This window comes from Meriones unguiculatus, chromosome 16 (assembly GCF_030254825.1).
Source record: "Meriones unguiculatus strain TT.TT164.6M chromosome 16, Bangor_MerUng_6.1, whole genome shotgun sequence".
Taxonomy (NCBI): domain Eukaryota; kingdom Metazoa; phylum Chordata; class Mammalia; order Rodentia; family Muridae; genus Meriones; species Meriones unguiculatus.
Window position 1 is genome coordinate 8463245 of NC_083363.1, and position 22647 is coordinate 8485891.

Consider the following 22647-nt stretch of genomic DNA (forward strand, 5'->3'; position numbering starts at 1 on the left):
TTATAGATGGATAAATAAATGGGTGGGTGAATGAGTAAGTAGGTGGGTAAGGGGGTGGGTAGATGGGTGTGTTAGGAGATGGAAGGATGAGTGGTTAGGTGGATAAATAGGTAGGTGGGATTGGATGAATGAGTGAGTGGGTGGATGAGTGGATGGATGGATGGATGGATGGATGGATGGATGGATGGATGAGTGAGTGGGTAGGTGGATGGATAGATGAGTGGATGGATGGATGCATGGATGGATGGATGGATGGATGAGTGAGTGGGTAGGTGGATGGATAGATGAGTGGATGGATGGATGCATGGATGGATGGGTGAGTGGGTGGATGGATGGATGGATGGGTGGGTGGGTGGATGGATGGATGGATGGATGGGTGGGTGGATGGATGGATGGATGGATGGATGGATGGATGGATGTGTGGATGACTGGATGGTTGGATGATGATGGGCAAAAAGTCAATCTTCATCATTTGTGGATTGTGTTTAATTTTTACTTTCTAACATTTATCTGAATCTCCAGATCTACTTGTGATCTTTCTGTGGCCACACATGGACGTGCACAGAGCAGGAAGCCTTGAGGGCAGGTGCGCCCAGCTGGGTGAGATGAGGTAATAATAAGTCTCTGCCTTCTTAATTTGACTAATCCTGAAGACAAGCCTCACCGTGGTCTCCTTAGTGCCACGTTTTCAGGTATTATGCTATCATCTTGCCAAGGAATGTCCCCGAATGGTACTGAAGCCCCGTGTGCTATGACCCTAGTGCTGCAGGTGTTAGGCCAGTGGTGATGAGACTGCCGAGTGGATGGCTCAAGGACCTTTGAAGAGAAGCACATCAGACACGTTCCTGTGTGGCCCATGTGATTACCAGAGAGGCTCATGGGAAAATGGCCCTGTGTGAACCCCGGCAGCAACTAGTCAGCTAAATCAATGCTAGTGATTCCCAGAACACTAGCATGAGGAGAAAGGGCCCTGATTATGTGCATGTGTGTGCATGTGTGCATGCATGTAGAAAGGCCAAAGGATGGAAATGGAGGACACTGGCCAGATATCGTCTGCACCGGGTTGTGTCTATGTGACTTAACATTAAAGCAGTGGCTATGGACGCCAGGGCTTGAGAGACAGGGCTGGGTGACTCGTGGGCGGAAGGGCTGGTGAGGGATGTCAGCAGCTTTGGAGGAGGGTGGAGTGGGCGAGGGATGGCTGGAGAACGCTGAGCAGCGAGACAGAGAGCTCAGTGGGCTCCCGGCCCATGCAGTGGGTCTGTGGTTTCAGCAGGCCATGCATATGTCTGCATATTACACTCTTTGAGATTAGAACCCGAGAGCCCAGCCAGGAACTGCTAGCCTTCTTGAGCAGGGAGGGGCCACGTATGTCATCCAGTTTGTCATCCTGCAGCCCCCAGGAAAGGATGGAAGTGGGCACAGGCACAGAGCAGGGTGGGCAGCATCAAGAGGCAATAGAGAGAGACGCAGATGCTGAGGAGACACTATAGGGGTGACAGTTACAGGCCAGTCACTGCACCCTCAAATCAATGGCCCTAGATGGGTTATTAAACACCTCTGGTCTCTGGGCACTGTCACAAAGTGACAACTGTCCTCATCCAGAGCTGGGTTCTGGGATGAGGGCATTGTTCCCCTAGCACTAATTCTTGAAGAGGGAGCAAGGGTCCTGGCAGCTGGCCATGGCAGAATGACATCCCTGCAGCCATAAGATGGCTGGGACAAGTCCAACCAATGACACCCCAACCTCACTGCTCCCAGCACCACACACTGGCAGGAGACAGACAGGCCTGAAAACAACATCCCAGACAAACAAACACCTTAATGATGGCCACGAGCCACATCAACAAGGAAGGGAGGCCAGGACAGACAACAGCACAGGAGGATAAAAGCTGACGGCCCAGCACCTCACACACACTCACACCTCACTCACTCACTCTACTCTACTCTACTCCAACCCAAGCTCTGCCATGGCCGCCTCCACCATGTCTGTCTGCTCTGACGCTCGCACCAACTCCTCCTGGCAGGTAGACGACTGCCCAGAGAGCTTCTGTGAGCCCAGCTGCTGCCAGCCCAGCTGCTGTCAGCCCAGCTGCTGCCAGTCTAGCTGCTGTGTCCCCAGCTGCTGTCAATCTAGCTGCTGTGTCCCCAGCTGCTGCCAGTCTAGCTGCTGTGCCCCCAGCTGCTGTGCCCCAGCACCCTGCCTGACCCTTGTCTGCACCCCAGTGTGCAGTCCCTGCTGCCAATCTGGCTGCAGCAGCTGCTGCACACCCTCATGCTGCCAGCAGTCTAGCTGCCAGCCAGCTTGCTGCACCTGCTCCCCCTGCCAGCAGTCCTGCTGTGTGACTCTCTGCTGCAAGCCTGTCTGCTGCACACCCATCTGCTCTGGCTCCTCCTCATGCTGCCAGCAGTCTAGCTGCCAGCCCTCATGCTGCCAGCCATCCTGCTGTGTGCCTGTCTGCTGCAAGCCTGTCTGCTGCACACCCATCTGCTCTGGCTCCTCCTCCTGCTGCCAGCCATCCTGCTGTGCTCCTGTCTGCTGCAAGCCCTGCTCCAGCATGTCCCTGCTCTGCCGCCCCGTGTGCAGACCCGCCTGCTGCGTGCCCACCTCCTCCTGCTGTGCCTCCTCCTGCCAGCCCAGCTGCTGCCGCCCAGCCTCCTGTGTGTCCCTGCTCTGCCGCCCTGCCTGCTCCCGCCCCACTTGCTGAGGCTTCTCTTTGGGGCAGGAGTCTAGCTGCTGTGTGAGCTCTGTTATCACCCCAAAGTTTGGCGGCTCCCTCTCACTTGATCCCCGGCTTCTCTGCTGCTGGCCAGCAACTGTCTACATCGCCTGTTTAGGGTCTTACAGGGGCCTTGGCTGTTATTGTTGTTTGCTCACCCCCTTCCTGACCCTGCCTCAGTGGGGAATATGGACCTCTACTGTTCAGCTCTGTTTGTTGCAAAGCAGGAGCTATTCTTGAGCTGAACTCTCAGCCACCTTCCTGGGGTTGTGACAGGGCTCTGCCGTGTGTAGGCCAACCCTGGCTCTCTTCTTGGGTTCTCAGCCTCCCACCCTACCCACTTCAGCTGTACCTGTCATACTGTAATAAACTGTTTGATAAACCTGACCAAGCTTGTCTTAGTGCTCACATGAATGCTTGAGTTTGCACCCCTGGCTGCTCACAAGGGCACTAAGCCTGTCCCCTTCCAGTGTCAGTGACAGTGTTCACTGGCCACGGGTATGTCCAAGGGATAAACCTGTGTTCAGGGACACAAGAGGGTGGGTCTGACAGTGGCACCCATTCTGGGCATGCCTTTGGCCACCCTGATTCCCCTTAAACTTCCTCACCCTGGTGGGTGAGATCCTGGGAGATGTTCTCTGTAGAGAACTTGTGTGGGGGAGGCTTTTTCCAGGCTGCCTCCCTGAACTGTGGTCTTTATAGAAACAGCATGGCTGAATGCCTGCTCTCCTGAGGGATTGTGGGGCTTTGGTGCATGAGAGGGGTGTTTGATGACCAGCCCACAGAAACCCTGGTCACATGTCTAGGAGCATGTCCTGATAGATGACATCTCACATGGACCATCTAGCTTTTCTTGGGGATGGGACATATCCCCTGGAGAGCTCCCTAGTTCTCTGCTTCCCAGAACTTGGCCCAAAACTCCTTTTCTTGGCTGTGAGTACCATCTCTGGCCCCGGACCCGTGAGCTGGTCCAGCCTGTTGCAGTTAGAGCCACACAGTGGTATCTGAAAACTAAATTGATGGCAACAATCTGTGACCCCCAGGCCACAGTTCAGTGCCTTTCTTTGCTATGGCACATTTGGTGTGTGGGTGTGGAGGTGAAGGACACGGCCTAGAAAGGGATTCTGGGAGCAGAAGGGACCTCACAGTCTCAGTCCCCTGAGACACTGTTCCAGGCCTAGCAGGTGATGGTTACCTTCATGAATAGTGCATGTCTTAGTTTGGGTTTTAATGCTGTGAAGAGACACCATGAGCATGGCAACCCTTACAAAGGAAAACATTTGATTGGGGGCCGGCTTACAGTTTCAGAGGCTTAGTCCATTATCATCACAGCAGGAAGCATGGCAACGGACAGGCAGACATGGTGCTGGAAGAGCTGAGAGTTCTACATCTGGATCCAAAGGCAGCCAAGAAAAGATTAGGTTTCACACTGGGTGGAGCTTGAGCATAGGAGACCTCAAAGCCCACCCCCACAGTAACACACTTCCTCCAACAGGGCCACACCTCCTCCAACAAGGCCACACCTCCTCCAACAAGGCCACACCTCCTCCAACAAGGCCACACCTCCGAATAGCACCACTCCCCATGGGCCAAGCATTCAAACATATGAATGAATCTATGGGGTCTTACTCAAATCACCATAGCGTGTAACTGACAAAGGACCTGAAATTTGAATTTACAGTAAAACAAACAAACATGAAGAACAAGAGGAGGTAGCAGTGAGCACTTACAGAGATGCCCTGTGGCTGAAAGTCATACAGGTTTGGTCATTCCCACCCATGACAAGAAGACATAAATGAAGAAAGAAGAGACAGCTGCCACACTCAGGATGGCAGGCAGCCAGCTGTCATCACGACCCCAGTGGCTGGTCACCCTGTGGCCAAAGCATACAGATTGACAGAAGGGCTCCACTGAAACACGAAAGGAGGCAAGCGGTCATTACAGCATGCCCATGAAAGCACTCAGGAATGAACAAACCTCTGTCCCACACAGAGCTTCCCTTCAGAGTACGGGTATGATGGCTCCTAGGAAGCTGGGCAGGTCAGCAAGGGCTGAGATGCATCAGCCGGGCAGCCGGGTTCATGGGTGCTTGGTACAGAGTTCTGTACCAGCTGCTGTTGGTGGCTTATAATAAAATACCAAGAAAAGAGACTCTCCCGAGCGACAGTTAATCAAACAAACTCACAGCTGTAAAAAGAAAGGTCATCGTCGGGAAATCTAAAGGCACTCTCTGCAGCCAATCCAAAAGTCAAAACGCATCATCGGGGACCTGACAGCGAGTGTGAACACACATCGTGGCCCCAACAGCACGTGTACAGAGATGCTGCTTCTCAGAACACAGTTAATGCGGGAGAGGATGGACTCAGAAGAAAATCAAATCCTTAGGTAATATAAATGAACAGGATTGAAAGTAACGAAAGGTTCAGCACACAAAATCATAAGAGCTTCCAAAATGAGTTTTTAAAAAGGAAATTTAATTTCTTAGAAGACAGAAATTAATTGGCCTCACAGGCCTGAAGACCGGAGTTTGCTCCCCTGGAGCCCAGATTTTTAAAATAGCTGGGTGTGACAGCATGCATTGTCATCCTAGTGTTGGGGAGGCAGAGGCAGGAAGGCCCCAGGCCAGCTAGTCTGGCTGAATCACCAAGCTCCAGATTCGCGGGAAGATCCTATCTCAAAAAAGCAAGGTGGGGAGTGATGAAAGAAAAACCCGATGTCAATCTCTGGACAAAATAAACAAACAAATGATATTAAGAAATTGTAGCTATAAATAAAACTGATTGATGATTTAAAAAAAAAACAATGCAAATTAAAATACTGGCAAATCCAGAAGAGAGAAATGATGATAAAAATTAATTATGATGAAACAAATAATAAAAGTATTTAATGTAGATATTTTAATGATATTACAATACACACTATGTGGGTTAAACACTACCTTCCACATAACTATGAGTGACAGGAATAGACAAATTAATGAGAATAAGGAACAAAGACAAATGTTCAACACAGTGACCAGCAAACCGCTCCTACAAAGACGGAGAAGAAAAAGGCCAAACAGCATTTAAACCAGATAGGAAACACCTACCAAAATTACAGGACTCAGAAAACTCCGCTCACCAGTGACCAACCCTGAATGTAAACGGCCTCAATTCCCCAGCTGATTAGATTAGATGCTCAAGCTGTTTGTCATCATCCGGAAATATCTTTTGGGCCAATGAGGTGGTTCAGTGGGTAAAGAGGGTTGCCACTAAGCCTGAAGACTTGAATTTGATAATTGGGACCCACATGGCGGGAGAGAACTAACTTCCGAAAACTATTCTCTGACCTAGAAACAAACACCACAGAGAGAGAGAGAGACAGAGAGGCAGAGAGACAGAGGCAGAGAGACAGAGAGAGACAGAGGCAGAGAGACAGAGAGAGAGAAGGAGAATATAAACACACGAATCCTTGCTCGCTTTCTCCACTTTTATGCAGTTCAAGACCCCTTGCCCAAGGAATGGTGCTACCCATAATGGGCTGGCTCTTCATACATCAATTAACAATCGAGACAACGGTCACAGACAGGCTCACAGGCCAACTGATCGAGATAATTCTTCATTGAGAATGTCTTTCTTGGTGAGCCTATGTTGTGTCACGTTAATACCTAAAATACTAACCAACACAACTCAGTTAAAAAAAAGTCACTGTACATAAAGGGTCAGACAAGCCCAGATATGTGGACTTGCTCGTTGCTCAATTCTCTCCAATAGGTAGATCCTTGAGGCAAAATACAAACAAAGAAAATTCATAGCTAAAATACACTACAGAGCAAATGGCCTTAACAGACACCTGCATAATACTCTATTTGCCAGCCACAGGATGCACATTATTTCTCAGCATAGGAATTTCTCAAAAATAGATCACATTTTAGATCACAAACCAAGACTGAACAAGTGCCAAAGCATCTTCTTGCAGGTCATAATGCAAGAAAAGTCGGAACCAATACCAAAAAAGACCAAAGAAAAATACACTTCTGAATGACCAACGGGTCACTAAAGATACCATGGAGGAAACTTAAACATTCCCATAATCAAATAAAAGTGAAAATACAATTTATCAGAACCTTCAGGATACAGCAAAGGTGGTTCTAAAAGGAAAGTATACCGCTGTGAGTACTTACATTAAGACTCCAATGTGGAGTGGCTTAGAGAGAGGGCTCATTATTTAAGAGCACTTGACACCCTAAGAGAAGGACCTGAGTTAAATTAGTAACACACATACAGCAGTTAACAACAGTCTATAACTCCAGTTTCAGGGAATGCCCTCTTCTGACCTCCTCAGGCACCAGGCATGCGCGTGATGAATAGACACATGCAGGCAAAATGAACATATACAAAGATAAGATAAGCAAACAAACAAAAAACTTAAAAGAAAAATCAGGGGAGACGTGTACCCAGAAATCCTGTGGATCTTTGTCTTGGATGGAGCTGATCTAGGGTCTATATTTTAACTATCAACTACCTTCCAATTTCTCACATTGCAGCTTCTGGACAATCTTCTCTCTGTCCCTGGCTTCCAGGCCAGCCAGCACCATCTTTTTGTGGTTATTACCCTATCGTCCACCAGCCAGCCCCTCCCAGACTCATCAGAATTATTGCACTGAGATCGAAGCTGCCATAAACCACCTGATCAATTTGCACAATCCCTCCTACATCTGCTTCTCTCACTAGGTGACTGTTTTCACCAAATGACTTGGCTGTGCAGGGTGGAAGCCTCATCTTTCACAAACTGCCAAGGAGAGGGGCGAACACACTGAGTATCTCCTCGAGATGCAAAATCAATATGGTGGCCACATCTTTCAGGACACACAAAAGCCCTCTCTGTTAGGTAGGATAATGCTGGGATGGTGTGAAAGCCACTGAGGAAGAACCTGGACCAAGCCCTTTTTGGCTCTTCCTGCTGTGGGTTCTGCCCACACAGGCTTCTGAGACTTCCCAGATGAGGAGACAAAGCTCATCAAGATGATAAGTGATCACACTGGTCAATTTCTGCAGGCTACCAGCCTCCAAACTGGGTGGTCATCTCCTTAAGCAACTCACTTTGGGGCTGGGAGACTGGGCTGCCCCGTGGCCTCTCAGGGGGTCTTGTATTCCCCATTAGGCTGCCTGTCTAAGACCCTTCTCCATCCACCAAGATGATTTGACACCACCATGGAGGCTTTCCCAAGCCTTGAGCCAAATGAAAACAAACCTCTTTACAGAAAAAAAAAATAATCAGCAAGAATGCAAAAAATAATGATGATTCAGAATTTCAGAATGCTGAATTCAAATTCAGAAAACAAGAAGCAGCAGGATCCCAAGTAGCCTGCAGAAAGTGGCCAGTGTGATCAGTACAAGGAAACAAATCATGAAATCAAAGTAGAAAATGGTGAAATGGAGATGAAAGGAACAATACGAAGAGCCAGTGGAGCAAAGAGCTTATTCTTTGAAAAAAATGACTGACAAACCCTTAGCCAAACTAATAGAGAAAGAGAGAGAGAAAGAGTAATTAATAAAATTATGTATAGCAAAGAATGTTTATAACAGATACTACTCAAATCCTGACGATCACCGCTATATTACAAGCTGGAAAACCCAAAGAGCATGGATAAATTCCTGCACATGTGACCTACCAGAATTAGGTCAAAAGACATACATAACCTAGACGGGTCCACAATAGTCAATGAGTTTGAACCAGTAATCATCTCAGAGCAAAGAAATGCTCAAGACCAGACAGATGCACTGCTCCAGTCTCCCAAACCCTCCACGAAGAGCTGGCACCAACACTCCTCAGTCTGTCTAGACACAAAGGGCAGAAGCACTTCCTACTTGATCCTGCTTAAGCCAGCATTACCCTGATCCCAAAGCCTGACAAGGACACAGCCAAAGACAAACACACAGACTGGATATCAACTCCCCTGATAAACATGGACACAAGAGTTCTCAACAAAATACCTCAAACAGAATTCCACAGTGCATTAAAAGATTATATAAGCATGACGCTGAGTCCGTTTCACTCTAGGAACACAAATACAGTTTGACATACAGGATCAATAAATGCAATTGAGCATATAAACAAACTCAGAGCCAGAATCACTTGACCATCTAAATGGATGCCCTTGACAAACTTCAACATCCTTTCCTGTTCGAAAGCCCTAAAAGAGAAACAAACAAACAAAAAAACTAGGAATTGGAAGACGTTCCTCAACACAAAAATGCTATATACAAGAAGCCCACAGCATACATCATGCTTAACAGTGAAGAAAGATCTAAAAACAAGAATGGGGCAAGTGCTTATTGTTAGGTCTCAGGCAGGTCATATACTCAAAAATGTCAGTCCTGGCCCACCTCAAGCAGAACTATAGAAGGATTTCTGACAGTCAGATAAAGCCAGCATTTGCTCAAGAACGTGAGATGTGGGTTCCCCTTCTGTCAAAAGAAGTCATTCCATGCCTCTGGCAGAACAGACATATGGCTCTCCGCTGCAATCTGTGGCATGCCAAAGCCCACGCTGGCCTCCAGGCTCCTATCGCCCTATCCACAAGTACTCATTATACATTTCAGATCCTCAGCACTGGCGTCCTGGCCCTTCCCAGCTCTCCAGGCCTCCCCCTCCCCCTTACCTGGTGGCTCTCTATATAATGCCAAGGCTGTTATCCCAGCCCCCACTCTCTCTACTATCTTCTCTTGCTATTCTCCCTTCTCTCACAGATAGCCCTGGCTGTGTCCAGTCTGCTTCTTCCTCTCCCTGCTCTGGACTCTTCCAGGTGCCTCTGGCTGCTCTCTCTCTCTCTCTCTCTCTCTCTCTCTCTCTCTCTCTCTCTCATTCATAATATCCACCCTCCCAACAATGCAGCAGCCATTTCAAGGGCTTATTCACTGCTCCCCCTATCATACATATACATTGCCTGATTTTGTAGCCACAGCCATAGGATAAGAGACAGAAATATAGGGAATACCAATTAGAAGAGAAAAAATCGAAGTGTCTTTACTCTCAGACAGTTCTTATGTTAAAGCCCCAATTGACTCCACCAGAACTGTTTAAATCTGATTTAAAAAAAAAAAAAAAAAAAAAAAAAAAAAAACTTCTAGCAGAATAGCAGGATATAAAATCACTGTATAAAACTCAGTGTCTTTTCTATATTAGATGATGAACAGATAAGAAAAAAAAAAGCAAGAATAATCCAGAACCTCATTTACAGTTGTTTCAAAAAAAAACAGAACATTTGTAAATAAACCAAGGAGGTGAAAGGAAGAGAAAAGGAAAAACCCCAGTGAAGGGAGGACTTCCCGGGCTACAGAGCAGAGGACCACTAACATGAACAAGGCTGCGTTATGAAGACAACCTAGAGTCAATGCACTGCTCATCCGAATTCCAGTAGCCTTCTCTAGAGAAATAGGTAAACGAGTCCTAAAACTTACAAGGAAGCACTAAAGACATCTGTCTGTCTGTCTATCTATCTATCTATCTATCTTGGAGATATAGTTCCTCCGTGTAGCCTTGACTGTGTTGGAATTCTGTAAATCAGGCCAACCTCATAGACTTTACAGATTCACCTGCCTCTGCCTCCCAAGTGCTGGGATTAAAAGTGTGCACCATCACACCACAGCTTGGGAGACTTTTAATTTCTAAAGCAATCCGGAATACAGAGATCAACGCAGGAGGTATCATACTGCTTCGTCTCAAAGTGTACAACAGTCATATACACCAAAAGCAGCATAGTGCCAGCAAAGAAGTAGATGTGGAGACTAGTGAAATAGAAGACCAAGTTATAGGAGAGAGAGAGAGGTACCAAAGTGCTTTCCTCACAAGCATGACCTGAGCAGATTCCCAGCACCCAGGTGACAGCTGAGCACAGCAGCAAGCATCTTCGTCCTCAGCACTGTGGTAGTAGTCAGGAGGATCACTGGAGCTCACTGGCTAGCCACTCTAGCTGAATTGGTGAGATTTAGATTTAGTGAGAGACACTGCCTCAGAAAAAATAAGATGGAGAGTAATAAAGGAAGGTACTACTCAATGCTAAATTCTAGCCCCGCTCCCTCAACTAAAACAAAGGTACTAAAGTATCTCTGGGGAAAGATAGCCTTTCAACAAATGGCACTAGGAGAACTGGATTGTAGTGCTTGCCATGGAATACTAGACTAAAACCCCTGCGTCCATTCCCAAAAAAGCCTCCAAAGGATGTGTTCTACCAGGACAAGGGCATCAGCACAGAAAAAGATCACAAGAAGCCGTCATTGAAGAAAAATAAAGAAAACACAAAAGAAATAATGAGGGGAACACAGGATAACAGTACAACACCAGTGCTGAGGGAGGGAAAAGGGCTGAGAGCGCCCAGTGCTGAGGTGATGGGGGGGGGGGGCGGCAGAGGAGGACAGAAGGGGGCATGGGTTGAGAGATGTGAGAGATGCCAGAGCTGAGGGATGGTGAGAGTTGAGGGGAGGGCCAGGCCTGAGGGATGCTCAGTTCAACCAGTCCTGTGAATTCAGAGTCCTGGAAGCGATAATTACAAGAAATGATGCAATCAGTTACTGGAGTAACTACCATCAGTCCTCAGGGCTTGGGGACACTTGGGGACAGACTGGGAAGATGTAATGATTGGAGTACAGAAAAACAAACAGAAGAAGTGACCAACTCCAAGAGGGAAAAAAACAAAACGGGAATGCAAATGAATACAGAGATTAACCTGTCCACCCTACACAGAAACACTCAACGAAGGTAATACTGAGATAGACGTGAAATAAAATAACACTGAACAGTAAAGGGCTGGTGCCCTGATTTAAGAGCATGGGGAGCCAATGCTGCCTTCAGGATGGGAGGAGGGGCTCCTAAGGAGGTGAGAGAAGAGAATGCTGCCCTCCATGGTAGGAAATTGGGTCATATCTAAAGACAAAACTCAAACAACAACTACAACAGCCCACAGAATAAGTGTGTTATTTTAATAAGTGATTGTGCAACAAAGAATCTGTGGGACCCACTGTTGAGTCTGTGGGACAGAGAACAGGGACCCTGGAATCTGTGTGGTGTAGATAAGGCGAGGGGGGTTGCCATCAGTAGGAACAGAGCGGCATATATAGCAAGAATTTTGGAATCTCGGTTTCTTTAAAAACACAGAATATAAGAGTATGTTTTCATTTTAGTCCCAGGTGTGGGGATATGGGCCTGCTTCATAGCAGCTGACTGTGGTTTGCCTCGTGCTCTAGCAGAGTTCTAGCAGTGGTTTTGCCAGCTGCAGATTGTTTCTGCGACTGCGTGACGTTTGGAATTCTGGTGACTTTTCAGAGGGTTACATAAATGCTAGGGCCCCAAGAGGCATGGCGGGTTGTCAGGTTGTTGTTGGTTGGTTGTTGGTTGTAGTTTGTTAAAGTAGTCATGTGCAAAGAAGAAATTAGATATCCAGATGGTGAAAATCAAACGTGCCCCAAGGAACTTGACTCCCCCTAATCAGCAGGATGTAATCCTGCTGATAACTTTGCCCCTTTATCTCTCTCTTTTTTCTCTCTTGCTTTCTCATATCTAGTGTTAGGGGGTTGAAAGGGAAGAAGAGAAAGGATGAAGAGGGGTGGAAGAGAAAGGAACCCATAAAGCAGCAAACACTGGCTTACAGGCCTACAGCATGGAGACGGCAAGACACTGGGCTGGAGGCCATGCCTGATGGAGCTTGTGCGTCTGAGGATGCTGTGAAAGGCAGCAGCGGCAGTTCACAGGTACCAGCTCCAACAAGCCGTGCTGTCTCATGATCACTTCCAGGATAAGGATGTGACCTGGCCCTGCTATGACACACGGTCCCGATCGTAAACTGCCTGTGTTGTCTGGAAGCAAGATGAACAACAAGGAAAAGAAAGATGGCCACACTCACGAGGAAACATACACAGGAGACGTATAAAAACCCCAGGGCCAGGCACCTCACACACACACACATTCACTCACACTCACACCTACACTCACACAAGCACCCCTCCTGGTCCAACCCCAACCATGACTGACACCTGCTGCACAAGGACCTGTGTGATTGCTGCATCCACCACATCTGTATGTTCTAACCAGAGCTGCGGCAGTCGCATCTGCTCGCCCAACATCTGCAACACAGCCTCCTGGCAGGCAGACAATTGCCAAGAGAGCTACTGTGAGCCCCCATGCTGTGCCCCTACCTGCTGTGCCACAACCCCTTGCCTCCTCTGCACACCAATGAGCTGTGTGTCCAACCCCTGCTGCCAATCAGGCTGCAGCAGCTGCTGCACACCCTCATGCTGCCAGCAGTCTAGCTGCCAGCCAGCTTGCTGTACCTGCTCCCCCTGCCAGCCGTCCTGCTGTGTGACTCTCTGCTGCAAGCCTGTCTGCTGTACACCCATCTGCTGTGGCTCCTCCTCATGCTGCCAGCAGTCTAGCTGCCAGCCCTCATGCTGCCAGCCATCCTGCTGTGTGCCTGTCTGCTGCAAGCCTGTCTGCTGCACACCCATCTGCTCTGGCTCCTCCTCATGCTGCCAGTCATCTTGCTGTGCTCCTGTCTGCTGCAAGCCCTGCTCCAGCATGTCCCTGCTCTGCCGCCCCGTGTGCAGACCTGCCTGCTGCGTGCCCACCTCCTCCTGCTGTGCCTCCTCCTGCCAGCCCAGCTGCTGCCGCCCAGCCTCCTGTGTGTCCCTGCTCTGCCGCCCTGCCTGCTCCCGCCAGGCCTGCTGTGGACTCTCCTCGAGCCAGAAGTGCAGCTGCTGATGGGCCTGTTCCTGGTGTCATCTTCCTTGGGTCTCTCCCTATGCTCCATCTCAGCCTCTCCAGTCTAATGACCTGAGACAGGTGGTTCCCCCAAGAAGAACACAATATGTCCCCTGTGCTGACATGGCCTCCCTTTCTCCCTCCAGGAGTCACTGGGACACAGTTCTTCCCTGTGCTGTAATGCTCTGGGTCACTTGCCTTGATACCAGGACCTCACAATACCAATAAAGTCATGGTCAGCCAACCCCTTCTGTACTATTTTTTTGTTTTTTTTTTTTGGTTATGAACTATCAAAGCAACACAGAGAACAGGGAGAAGGAGTGGGCTTGCTCAGGGCTTCAGCCTATCAGTCCTGGGAATTGGAGGATGAAGCAGGTTTCTTGGTAGCATCTGAGTAGCAGAAATATTGGTGATTTACTCCTTCCTTCCTTCCTTTTCCTCTTTGTCCCTCCTGCTCCATCCCATGGGTTGCATTGTCCACACTCAGGCATGCTCTCCTTCAGAGAACCTGCTCTCAAAAATGTTCTCTCTCAGAAACATCCAGAGCTTCCCTTCATCTTCTAGTCAGGTAGGCTGGAGGGAACATCCATCACCTCCCTCATGCTATGAGCGCATGTGGCTTCCTCGTTCTGCAGTCTCTCTTAACCACAGACATATCCAGAAGTGAGTTAACCATACTCAGTGGTCATGAAGGCCTGTGGCTTCTCTCTTGGAGCTCAAGACCTCTTTCCAGATGTCCCAGATGGGTTTAACCAAAAAAATCTGCATGCCCAGGACTCACCAGGGCTGGGTACCTATAGATGTGGATTGGTCTAGAGCCATCCTATGCTATTCATCTGGGCCAGGCTTCCTGTGGATGCTGGCAACAGAGCAGAGCTGCTGCAGCCTTCTGCAGCCACAGGTCATCTCTCTGGTTGCCACTAGCTGTGCAGAACATCATTGTCACCAAGACTCCTCTGTGACAAGCCTGCTTCCCTGGTCCTTGGAGCAGGTCTACACTCTGTCTCAGGGAGGGCATCCTGACTCCCATCAGGTCCCAATCCTGGGGTGCAGCCTCCTTCCCTAGCAGCTCCATTGACATGATGACACTGTTGTCAGGATCTACACACCTGTTGTACTTGGTCCTGGTGTCACCTTGACTTTGCTGAGAGGTGGCCAGGAAATAGAGAGATGTTGCTCTGAGAATGGGTGTGAGGGTTTTTGAGTTTTCTTTGTTTGTTGATTGTTTTTTGAGAGATTTCACTGAGGGTAAAGACTTGCCCAGTGAGGCTGGAGACAAGATGGAAGAAAGAGAGAGGAGAAACCAGGCTAGGGCAGGCACTCTCTGTTTCCTGGCTTCCATGGTGTGAGCGGCTTTGCTTTGCTTCCCCCTCCCTGCTGTGGTGGACTAAGCTCTCTGACACCATGAGCAAAGTTAATCCTTTCTCTTTAATATCTGATTTTGTCAGATATTGCCAGTGGCACAATTTTTTAACGATGCCCTGGTGTCCATGCTCAGCCTGGCCGGCTGCTTGACAGCTCTCTTCTGCACAGGGATACCTCCATGACAGGCATGGTGTGTTTGTGCCAGACTGCTAGGAGAGCCCTAGAAGAACAGGGCTGGACAGAGCTGAAAAGGCCCAGCTCTGAGCAGGCTATGAGCAAGGTGACCCTCCTGAGCTGGGGGGCTCAAGCACCTGTCTGTCACAGCCAGATACTCACTTCACCCTGGCCTTAGCTCCTATCAGGACAATTTTGTCAAGTGCCAGGATGCCCTCAGCCCTCTGCTCTCATGCAGCATCTGATAGCCCCTGAGAAGGCTGTGGGCTCTTATCCCAGTTTTCACAGTTGACTAAACTTACAAACAGGGCAGCAACATGGCTGGGACCAGAGACACTGGGATGTGGCCTCTCTGTGACACAAGTGATGCCACAGCTGTGAAGATGGAAGAGTGTGTAGCCATGAGGCAGACCTGAAGGAAGGCAGAGGTGAGTCCCTTAGACCTGTAGAGTTTTGAGACAATGGGATCCCAAGGGAATTGGAATATTCTCAGGAACTTCATTCAGGGAGAAGAAGGAAAAACCTGAGCCTGGTGCCAGCCAGATGGGAAATTTGCTTCCCAGAATACCTTGCAGGAGCCACTGGGACCCAGCTGGTGATGGACAGGACCACACCTTGGCCAGGACTGTTAACTTTGCTTTCTTCTTGCCTGTTCAAACTTTATCCCAGTGTCAGAACTCTGAAGATGGACTTGAGGGTGACATTTCCTGTGGACCTCTATTCTTTTTCCCCATATGGCTACATTGAATTAAAAAAAAAATTCTCTGATCTTCAGCAATACCTGTATAATTGCTACATCAAGGCTTATCAGGGCTGTGGGGCTCTGAACCAGCTGGGATAGTCTTGACTGAAAGCCCAGAGACCTAGGAAGCTCTCAAACCTGGCCGAACAGGTCTGGATAGCTCTTTCCTTGGGGCATGTGGGCAAATGGAGATGTTAAAGGACCTGAGCATCATTCACAGGACAAGCTGGGAAAGTCACAGAATTGCCAAGCCTATGAATAGGCCAGAATAAACTGCCTGACAAAGCCAACCACCTGAGTGTGAACTGGCTATGAAGGGATAGGAATTGGTAGCATGGCCTCAGGAACAAGACTTGGATGACACAGTCTTTAGACACATCCATGCTTTGCCACCTTAGAGTTCATTTCCCCACAGTCCAGTGACTCCAGGAAACCTGCTCTATGGAAAGAGACAAAGACCCAGCTTGGCCAGAACTCACGCTCATAGCCCGTGTCACCCATTGGAGCCATACAGCCTGTGCCCCACAGACAGAACCCAGTAATGAACTCCCCCACTCCTGAGATGGAGGCAGGGTTTGTGAAACCATGTGTCTTGCCTGGGGTCACGCACTTTAGTACATTTTAAGGGACAAGATAATGTCACCTCTTAGTGTGTTTCCCAGAGAAATGGTTGGGGGCTTTGCCTAAGCTCCCTTGTAGAATTAGTGACACCCCGGAAGCCCTCCCCTTACCTGGAATTCATAAATTCCATGAAAAGTTTTATAGCCCCACACGGCTTCCAAGGCACAGATCCTCACCTCAGGACTCCAGCGTTAAATGACAATTCCGCTGAACAACAGAGTTGCACTCAAAGGCTGAGGGAGTATGGCCACTCCCCCGGAAACAGCATCTGACCAAGTGTCCTGTCCCCAGCCTCACTTGAACCAGCAAGGTCTTCCAAGCCCAAGATGAAAAAAGTCCTTCTGATACATGGTGACCATCTCAGGCAAGGCCAGCATGGACAGAGCCTTGGGAGCGCACAGCCAGACACACACACTCCCGGGATCATGTCTCAGGCCATGGGCCCAGGGGTGTCAACTGCCAGGTCATCAGAGAAAACCATCAGCTGTCCACGGAGAGAGGCGGCCAGTGTCTCAGCCAGCATGGCCCTGTGACCACAAGCCTAGCTCTGTGTTCTGCAGACACTGGGAGCTCTCAGACCTGAGGTTTCAAAAGCCGGCTGGGTTACCTGACATCAGGATATATGCACTTGCGGAAGGAGGATAATTGGTTGGACTCACTGGTTTCTAAAGAGGTTTGTTTTGAGGATTTTGAGACAAGTTTTCTCTCGGTGGTCCACACTGGCCTCAACCTTGAGACCTGCCTGCCTCAGCCTCTCTTTTGCTCACCCACAATGAATTCTGATGAGATCTATATTGATCACTGGGTTCTCCTCTGGCTCTTCCATTCTCATCGCCCTGATAGTCATTGGTGTGGCCTCCAGGCATCGCCAGTGGCTCATATATGGCACACTGGCATAGGTGGGTCTTGAGCTACCAGGTTTTCCACCCGTTTTTCTCTCTCCAGGATAGAAGGTCTCTGCTTCCCATGGTCTCTCTACCTGGACAGAAGCTGCCAGCAAGCCTGGACAGAGACCTTGCCACTCTCAGAGCTGAGCTCCCCCTTCACTCTGGAGTTGCCAGCAAGAATTGATCCCCAATCTGGCTACTGCACACCCTCATGCTGCCAGCAGTTTAACTGCCAGCCAGCTAGCTGCACCTGCTCCCCCTGCCTGTCCCAAGGCCATGGTCAGGAAGAGGAACTTCCCACAATGCAACTGCTGCACAACAGGAAGAGAGGTGCTTCTCTCTCTGGGAAAACAGAGGCTGGAGGAGGATAAAAAGCCAACAGCCCAGCACCTCACACACATTCACACTCACACTCACACTCACCACTCACCACTCAACCACTCCCTCACTCTACTCCAACCTAGCTCTGCCATGGCCGCCTCCACCATGTCTGTCTGCTCTGATGCTCTCACCAACTCCTCCTGGCAGGTGGATGACTGCCCGGAGAGCTGCTGTGAGCCCTGCTGCTGCCAGTCCAGCTGCTGCCAGCCCAGCTGCTGCCAGTCTAGCTGCTGTGTCCCCAGCTGCTGTCAGTCTAGCTGCTGTGTCCCCAGCTGCTCTCAGTCTAGCTGCTGTGTCCCCAGCTGCTGTGCCCCAGCCCCCTGCCTGACCCTTGTGTGCAGTCCCTGCTGCCAATCTGGCTGCAGCAGCTGCTGCACACCCTCATGCTGCCAGCAGTCTAGCTGCCAGCCAGCTTGTTGCACCTGCTTCCCCTGCCAGCCATCCTGCTGTGTGACTCTTTGCTGCAAGCCTGTCTGCTGCACACCCATCTGCTCTGGCTGCTCCTCCTGCTGCCAGCAGTCTAGCTGCCAGCCCTCATGCTGCCAGCCCTCATGCTGCCAGTCCTCATGCTGCCAGCCATCCTGCTGTGTGCCTGTCTGCTGCAAGCCTGTCTGCTGCACACCCATTTGCTCTGGCTCCTCCTCCTGCTGCCAGCCATCCTGCTGTGCTCCTGTCTGCTGCAAGCCCTGCTCCAGCATGTCCCTGCTCTGCCGCCCCGTGTGCAGACCCGCCTGCTGCCTGCCCACCTCCTCCTGCTGTGCCTCCTCCTGCCAGCCCAGCTGCTGCCGCCCAGCATCCTGTGTGTCCCTGCTCTGCCGCCCTGCCTGCTCCCGCCAGGCCTGCTGTGGCCTCTCCTCGGGCCAGAAGTGTAGCTGTTGATGGGCCTGTTCCTGGTGTCATCTGCCTTGAGTCTCTCCCTATGTTCCATCTCAGCCTGTCCAGTCTACTGACCTGATACAGAAAGATGGTTCCCCCAAAGAGGAACACAATGTGTCCCCTGTGCTGACCTGGCCTCCCCTCCTCCCTCCAGGAGTCACTGGGACACAGTTCTTCCCTGTTCTGTAATGCTCTGGGGCACTTGCCTTGACACCAGCAGCTCTCAACACCAATAAAGTCATGATCAACCAACCCCTTCTGTACCACTTTTTTGTATTGGTTATGAACTATCAAAGTAACACAGAGTACAGGGAGAAGGAAAGGGCTTGCTCAGGGCTTCAGCCCATCACTCCGGGGAATTCGAGGATGAAGGAGGTTTCTTTATAGTGTCTGGGAAACAGAGCGAAATGTTGGTGTTCTACTCCTTCATTTTTCCCCTTTTTCCTCCCTGCTACATCCTGTGGGTTGCATTGTCCACACTCAGCCATGCTCTCCTTCAGAGAACCTGCTCTCAGAAATATCCTCTCTGAAACACCGAGAGATGTCCTTCATCTTCTAGTCAGCTAGGCTGGAGGGTACACCTATCACCTCCCTCATGCTCTGAGCACATGTGGCTTCCCCAGACTGCAGTCTCCCTTAACCACAGACATATCCAGAAGTGAGTTAACCATACTCAGTGGTCATGAAGGCCTGTGGCTTCTCTCTTGGAGCTCAAGACCTCTTCCCAGATAGGTTTAAGAAAAAAATCCACATGCCCAGGACTCACCAGGGCTGGTCACCTGCAGATGTGGCTTGGTCTAGAGTCATCCTATGCTGTTCATCTGGGCAAGCAGTTCTGGGCCAGGCTTCTTGTGGATCCTGGCAACAGAGCAGAGCTGCTGCAGCCTTCGACAGATAGAGGTCATCTCTCTGGTTGCCACTAGCTGTGCAGAACATCATTGTCACCAAGACTCCTCTGTGACAAACCTGCTTCCCTGGTCCTAGAAGCAGGTCTACACTCTGGCTCAGGGAGGGCATCCTGACTCCCATCAGTTCCCAGTCCTGGGGTGCAGCCTCCTTTCCTAGCAGCTCCATCGGCATGATGACACTGTTGTCAGGATCTACACACTTGTCATACTGTTCCTGGTGTCACTTTGACTTTGCCAAGGAGTGGTCAGGAAATGAAGAGATGCCACTCTGAGCATGAGTGTGAGGGTTTTTGAGTTTTCTTTGTTTGTTGATTGTTTTTTGAGAGATTTCACTGAGGGTAAAGACTTGCCCAGTGAGGCTGGAGACAAGATGGAAGAAAGAGAGAGGAGAAACTGGGCTAGGGCAGGCACTTTCTGCTTCCTGGCCTTCATGGTGTGAGCGGCTTTGCTTTGCTTCCCCCTCCCTGCTGTGGTGGACTAAGCTCTCTGACTCCATGAGCAAAGTTAATCCTTTCTCTTTAAGTTGCTTTTGTCAGATATTGCCAGTGGCACAATCTTTTTACTTCGCCCTAGTGTCCCTGCTCAGCCTGACAAGCTGGCTGACAGCTCTCTTCCTCACAGGGATACCTCCCTGACCCTGCACGGTGCATTTGTGCGAGACTTCTAGGACAGCCCTAGAAGAACAGGGCTGGACAGAGCTGAGAAGGCCCAGCTCTGAGCAGGCTATGGGCATGGGTGACCCTCCTGAGCTGGGAGGCTCAAGCACCTGTCAGTCACAGCCCCACATTCACTTCCCCAGGGGCCATACCACGACCTAGCCATTGACCCTATAGGTATATGCTGTCTGGTGCCAGGATGCCCTCAGACCTCTGCTCACACACAGCATCTGATAGCCCCTGAGAAGGCTGTGGGCTCTTATCCCAGTGTTCACAGTCAACTGAACTCACAAACGTGGCGCAGCAACATGGCTGGGACCAGAGACACTGGGATGTGGCCTCTCTGTGACACAAGTGATGCCACACCTGTGCAGATGTGTAGCCACGTGGCAGGCATGAAGGAAGGCAGAGGTGAGTCACTTGTAACCTGCAGAGTTTTGAGACAATGGACTCCCCAGAGAATTGGAATATTCTCAGGAACTTCATTCAGGGAGAAGAAGGAAAAACCTGAGCCTGGTGCCAGCCAGATGGGAAATTTGCTTCCCAGAATACCTTGCAGGAGCCACTGGGACCCAGCTGGTGATGGACAGGACCACACCTTGGCCAGGACTGTTAACTTTGCTTTCTTCTTGCCTGTTCAAACTTTATCCCAGTGTCAGAACTCTGAAGATGGACTTGAGGGTGACATTTCCTGTGGACCTCTATTCTTTTTCCCCATATGGCTACATTGAATTAAAAAAAATTTCTCTGATCTTCAGCAAAACCTGTATAATTGCTACATCAAGGCTTATCAGGGCTGTGGGGCTCTGAACCAGCTGGGATAGTCTTGACTGAAAGCCCAGAGACCTAGGAAGCTCTCAAACCTGGCAGAACAGGTCTGGATAGCTCTTTCCTTGGGGCATGTGGGCAAATGGAGATGTTAAAGGACCTGAGCATCATTCACAGGACAAGCTGGGAAAGTCACAGAATTGCCAAGCCTATGAATTGACCAGAATAAACTGCCTGACAAAGCCAACCACCTGAGTGTGAACTGGCTATGAAGGGATAGGAATTGGTAGCATGGCCTCAGGAACAGGACTTGGATGACACAGTCTTTAGACACATTCATGCTTTGCCACCTTAGAGTTCATTTCCCCACAGTCCAGTGACTCCAGGAAACCTGCTCTATGGAAAGAGACAAAGACCCAGCTTGGCCAGAACTCACACTCACAGCCCGTGTCACCCATTGGAGCCATACAGCCTGTGCCCCACAAACAGAACCCAGGAATGAACTCCCACACTCCTGAGATGGAGGCAGGGTTTGGGAAACCATGTGTCTTGCCTGGGGTCACGCACTTTAGTACTTTTTAAGGGACAAGATAATGTCACCTCTTAGTGTGTTTCCCAGAGAAATGGTTGGGGGCTTTGCCTAAGCTCCCTTGTAGAATTAGTGACACCCCGGAAGCCCTCCCCTTAGCTGGAATTACTGTTTCCCCAGCAAAGTTCCTCACCTCAGGACTCCAGCGTCAAATGACAATTCCACTGAACAACAGAGTTGCACTCAAAGGCTGAGGGAGTATGGCCACTCCCCCGGAAACAGCATCTGACCAAGTGTCCTGTCCCCAGCCTCACTTGAACCAGCAAGGTCTTCCAAGCCCAAGATGAAAAAAGTCCTTCTGATACATGGTGACCATCTCAGGCAAGGCCAGCATGGACAGAGCCTTGGGAGCGCACAGCCAGACACACACACTCCCGGGATCATGTCTCAGGCCATGGGCCCAGGGGTGTCAACTGCCAGGTCATCAGAGAAAACCATCAGCTGTCCACGGAGAGAGGCGGCCAGTGTCTCAGCCAGCATGGCCCTGTGACCACAAGCCTAGCTCTGTGTTCTGCAGACACTGGGAGCTCTCAGACCTGAGGTTTCAAAAGCCGGCTGGGTTACCTGACATCAGGATATATGCACTTGCGGAAGGAGGATAATTGGTTGGACTCACTGGTTTCTAAAGAGGTTTGTTTTGAGGATTTTGAGACAAGTTTTCTCTCGGTGGTCCACACTGGCCTCAACCTTGAGACCTGCCTGCCTCAGCCTCTCTTTTGCTCACCCACAATGAATTCTGATGAGATCTATATTGATCACTGGGTTCTCCTCTGGCTCTTCCATTCTCATCGCCCTGATAGTCATTGGTGTGGCCTCCAGGCATCGCCAGTGGCTCATATATGGCACACTGGCATAGGTGGGTCTTGAGCTACCAGGTTTTCCACCCGTTTTTCTCTCTCCAGGATAGAAGGTCTCTGCTTCCCATGGTCTCTCTACCTGGACAGAAGCTGCCAGCAAGCCTGGACAGAGACCTTGCCACTCTCAGAGCTGAGCTCCCCCTTCACTCTGGAGTTGCCAGCAAGAATTGATCCCCAATCTGGCTACTGCACACCCTCATGCTGCCAGCAGTTTAACTGCCAGCCAGCTAGCTGCACCTGCTCCCCCTGCCTGTCCCAAGGCCATGGTCAGGAAGAGGAACTTCCCACAATGCAACTGCTGCACAACAGGAAGAGAGGTGCTTCTCTCTCTGGGAAAACAGAGGCTGGAGGAGGATAAAAAGCCAACAG

The 22647-nt window shown here is 50.0% G+C and overlaps 4 protein-coding genes across 5 annotated transcripts in view; 3 read left to right on the forward strand and 1 right to left on the reverse strand.

Annotated features, from left to right (window-relative positions):
- Positions 1-22647, reverse strand: part of Tspear (thrombospondin type laminin G domain and EAR repeats) — a 186818-nt gene that overhangs the window by 67767 nt on the left and 96404 nt on the right. The window lies entirely within an intron of this gene.
- On the forward strand, positions 1971-2708 carry LOC110556104 (keratin-associated protein 10-1-like). Of its 2 annotated transcripts, none has more exons than XM_060369288.1 (2): positions 1971-2172; positions 2227-2708. In XM_060369288.1, exons 1-2 carry the CDS (start codon positions 1971-1973, stop codon positions 2706-2708), a joined length of 684 nt encoding a protein of 227 aa, XP_060225271.1. The 2 variants fall into 2 exon arrangements, with proteins under 2 accessions (XP_060225271.1, XP_060225272.1); XM_060369289.1 differs by having other exon boundaries at positions 1971-2056; positions 2168-2708.
- Positions 12720-13454, forward strand: LOC110556096 (keratin-associated protein 10-8-like). The gene has a single exon (XM_021649706.1). It carries the CDS (start codon positions 12720-12722, stop codon positions 13452-13454), a length of 735 nt encoding a protein of 244 aa, XP_021505381.1.
- LOC132648333 (keratin-associated protein 10-4-like) lies at positions 17715-18503 on the forward strand. The gene has a single exon (XM_060369252.1). The coding sequence runs from the start codon at positions 17715-17717 to the stop codon at positions 18501-18503; it is 789 nt and encodes a 262-aa protein (XP_060225235.1).

Coding starts and splice junctions, on each gene's coding strand:
- LOC110556104 (XM_060369288.1), top strand. CDS start 1,971: ATGGCCGCCTCCACCATGTCTGTCTGCTCTGACGCTCGCACCAACTCC. Junction 2,173..2,226: donor CTGCTGCCAGTCTAGCTGCT/GTGCCCCCAGCT, acceptor TCTGCACCCCAG/TGTGCAGTCCCTGCTGCCAA.
- LOC110556096 (XM_021649706.1), top strand. CDS start 12,720: ATGACTGACACCTGCTGCACAAGGACCTGTGTGATTGCTGCATCCACC.
- LOC132648333 (XM_060369252.1), top strand. CDS start 17,715: ATGGCCGCCTCCACCATGTCTGTCTGCTCTGATGCTCTCACCAACTCC.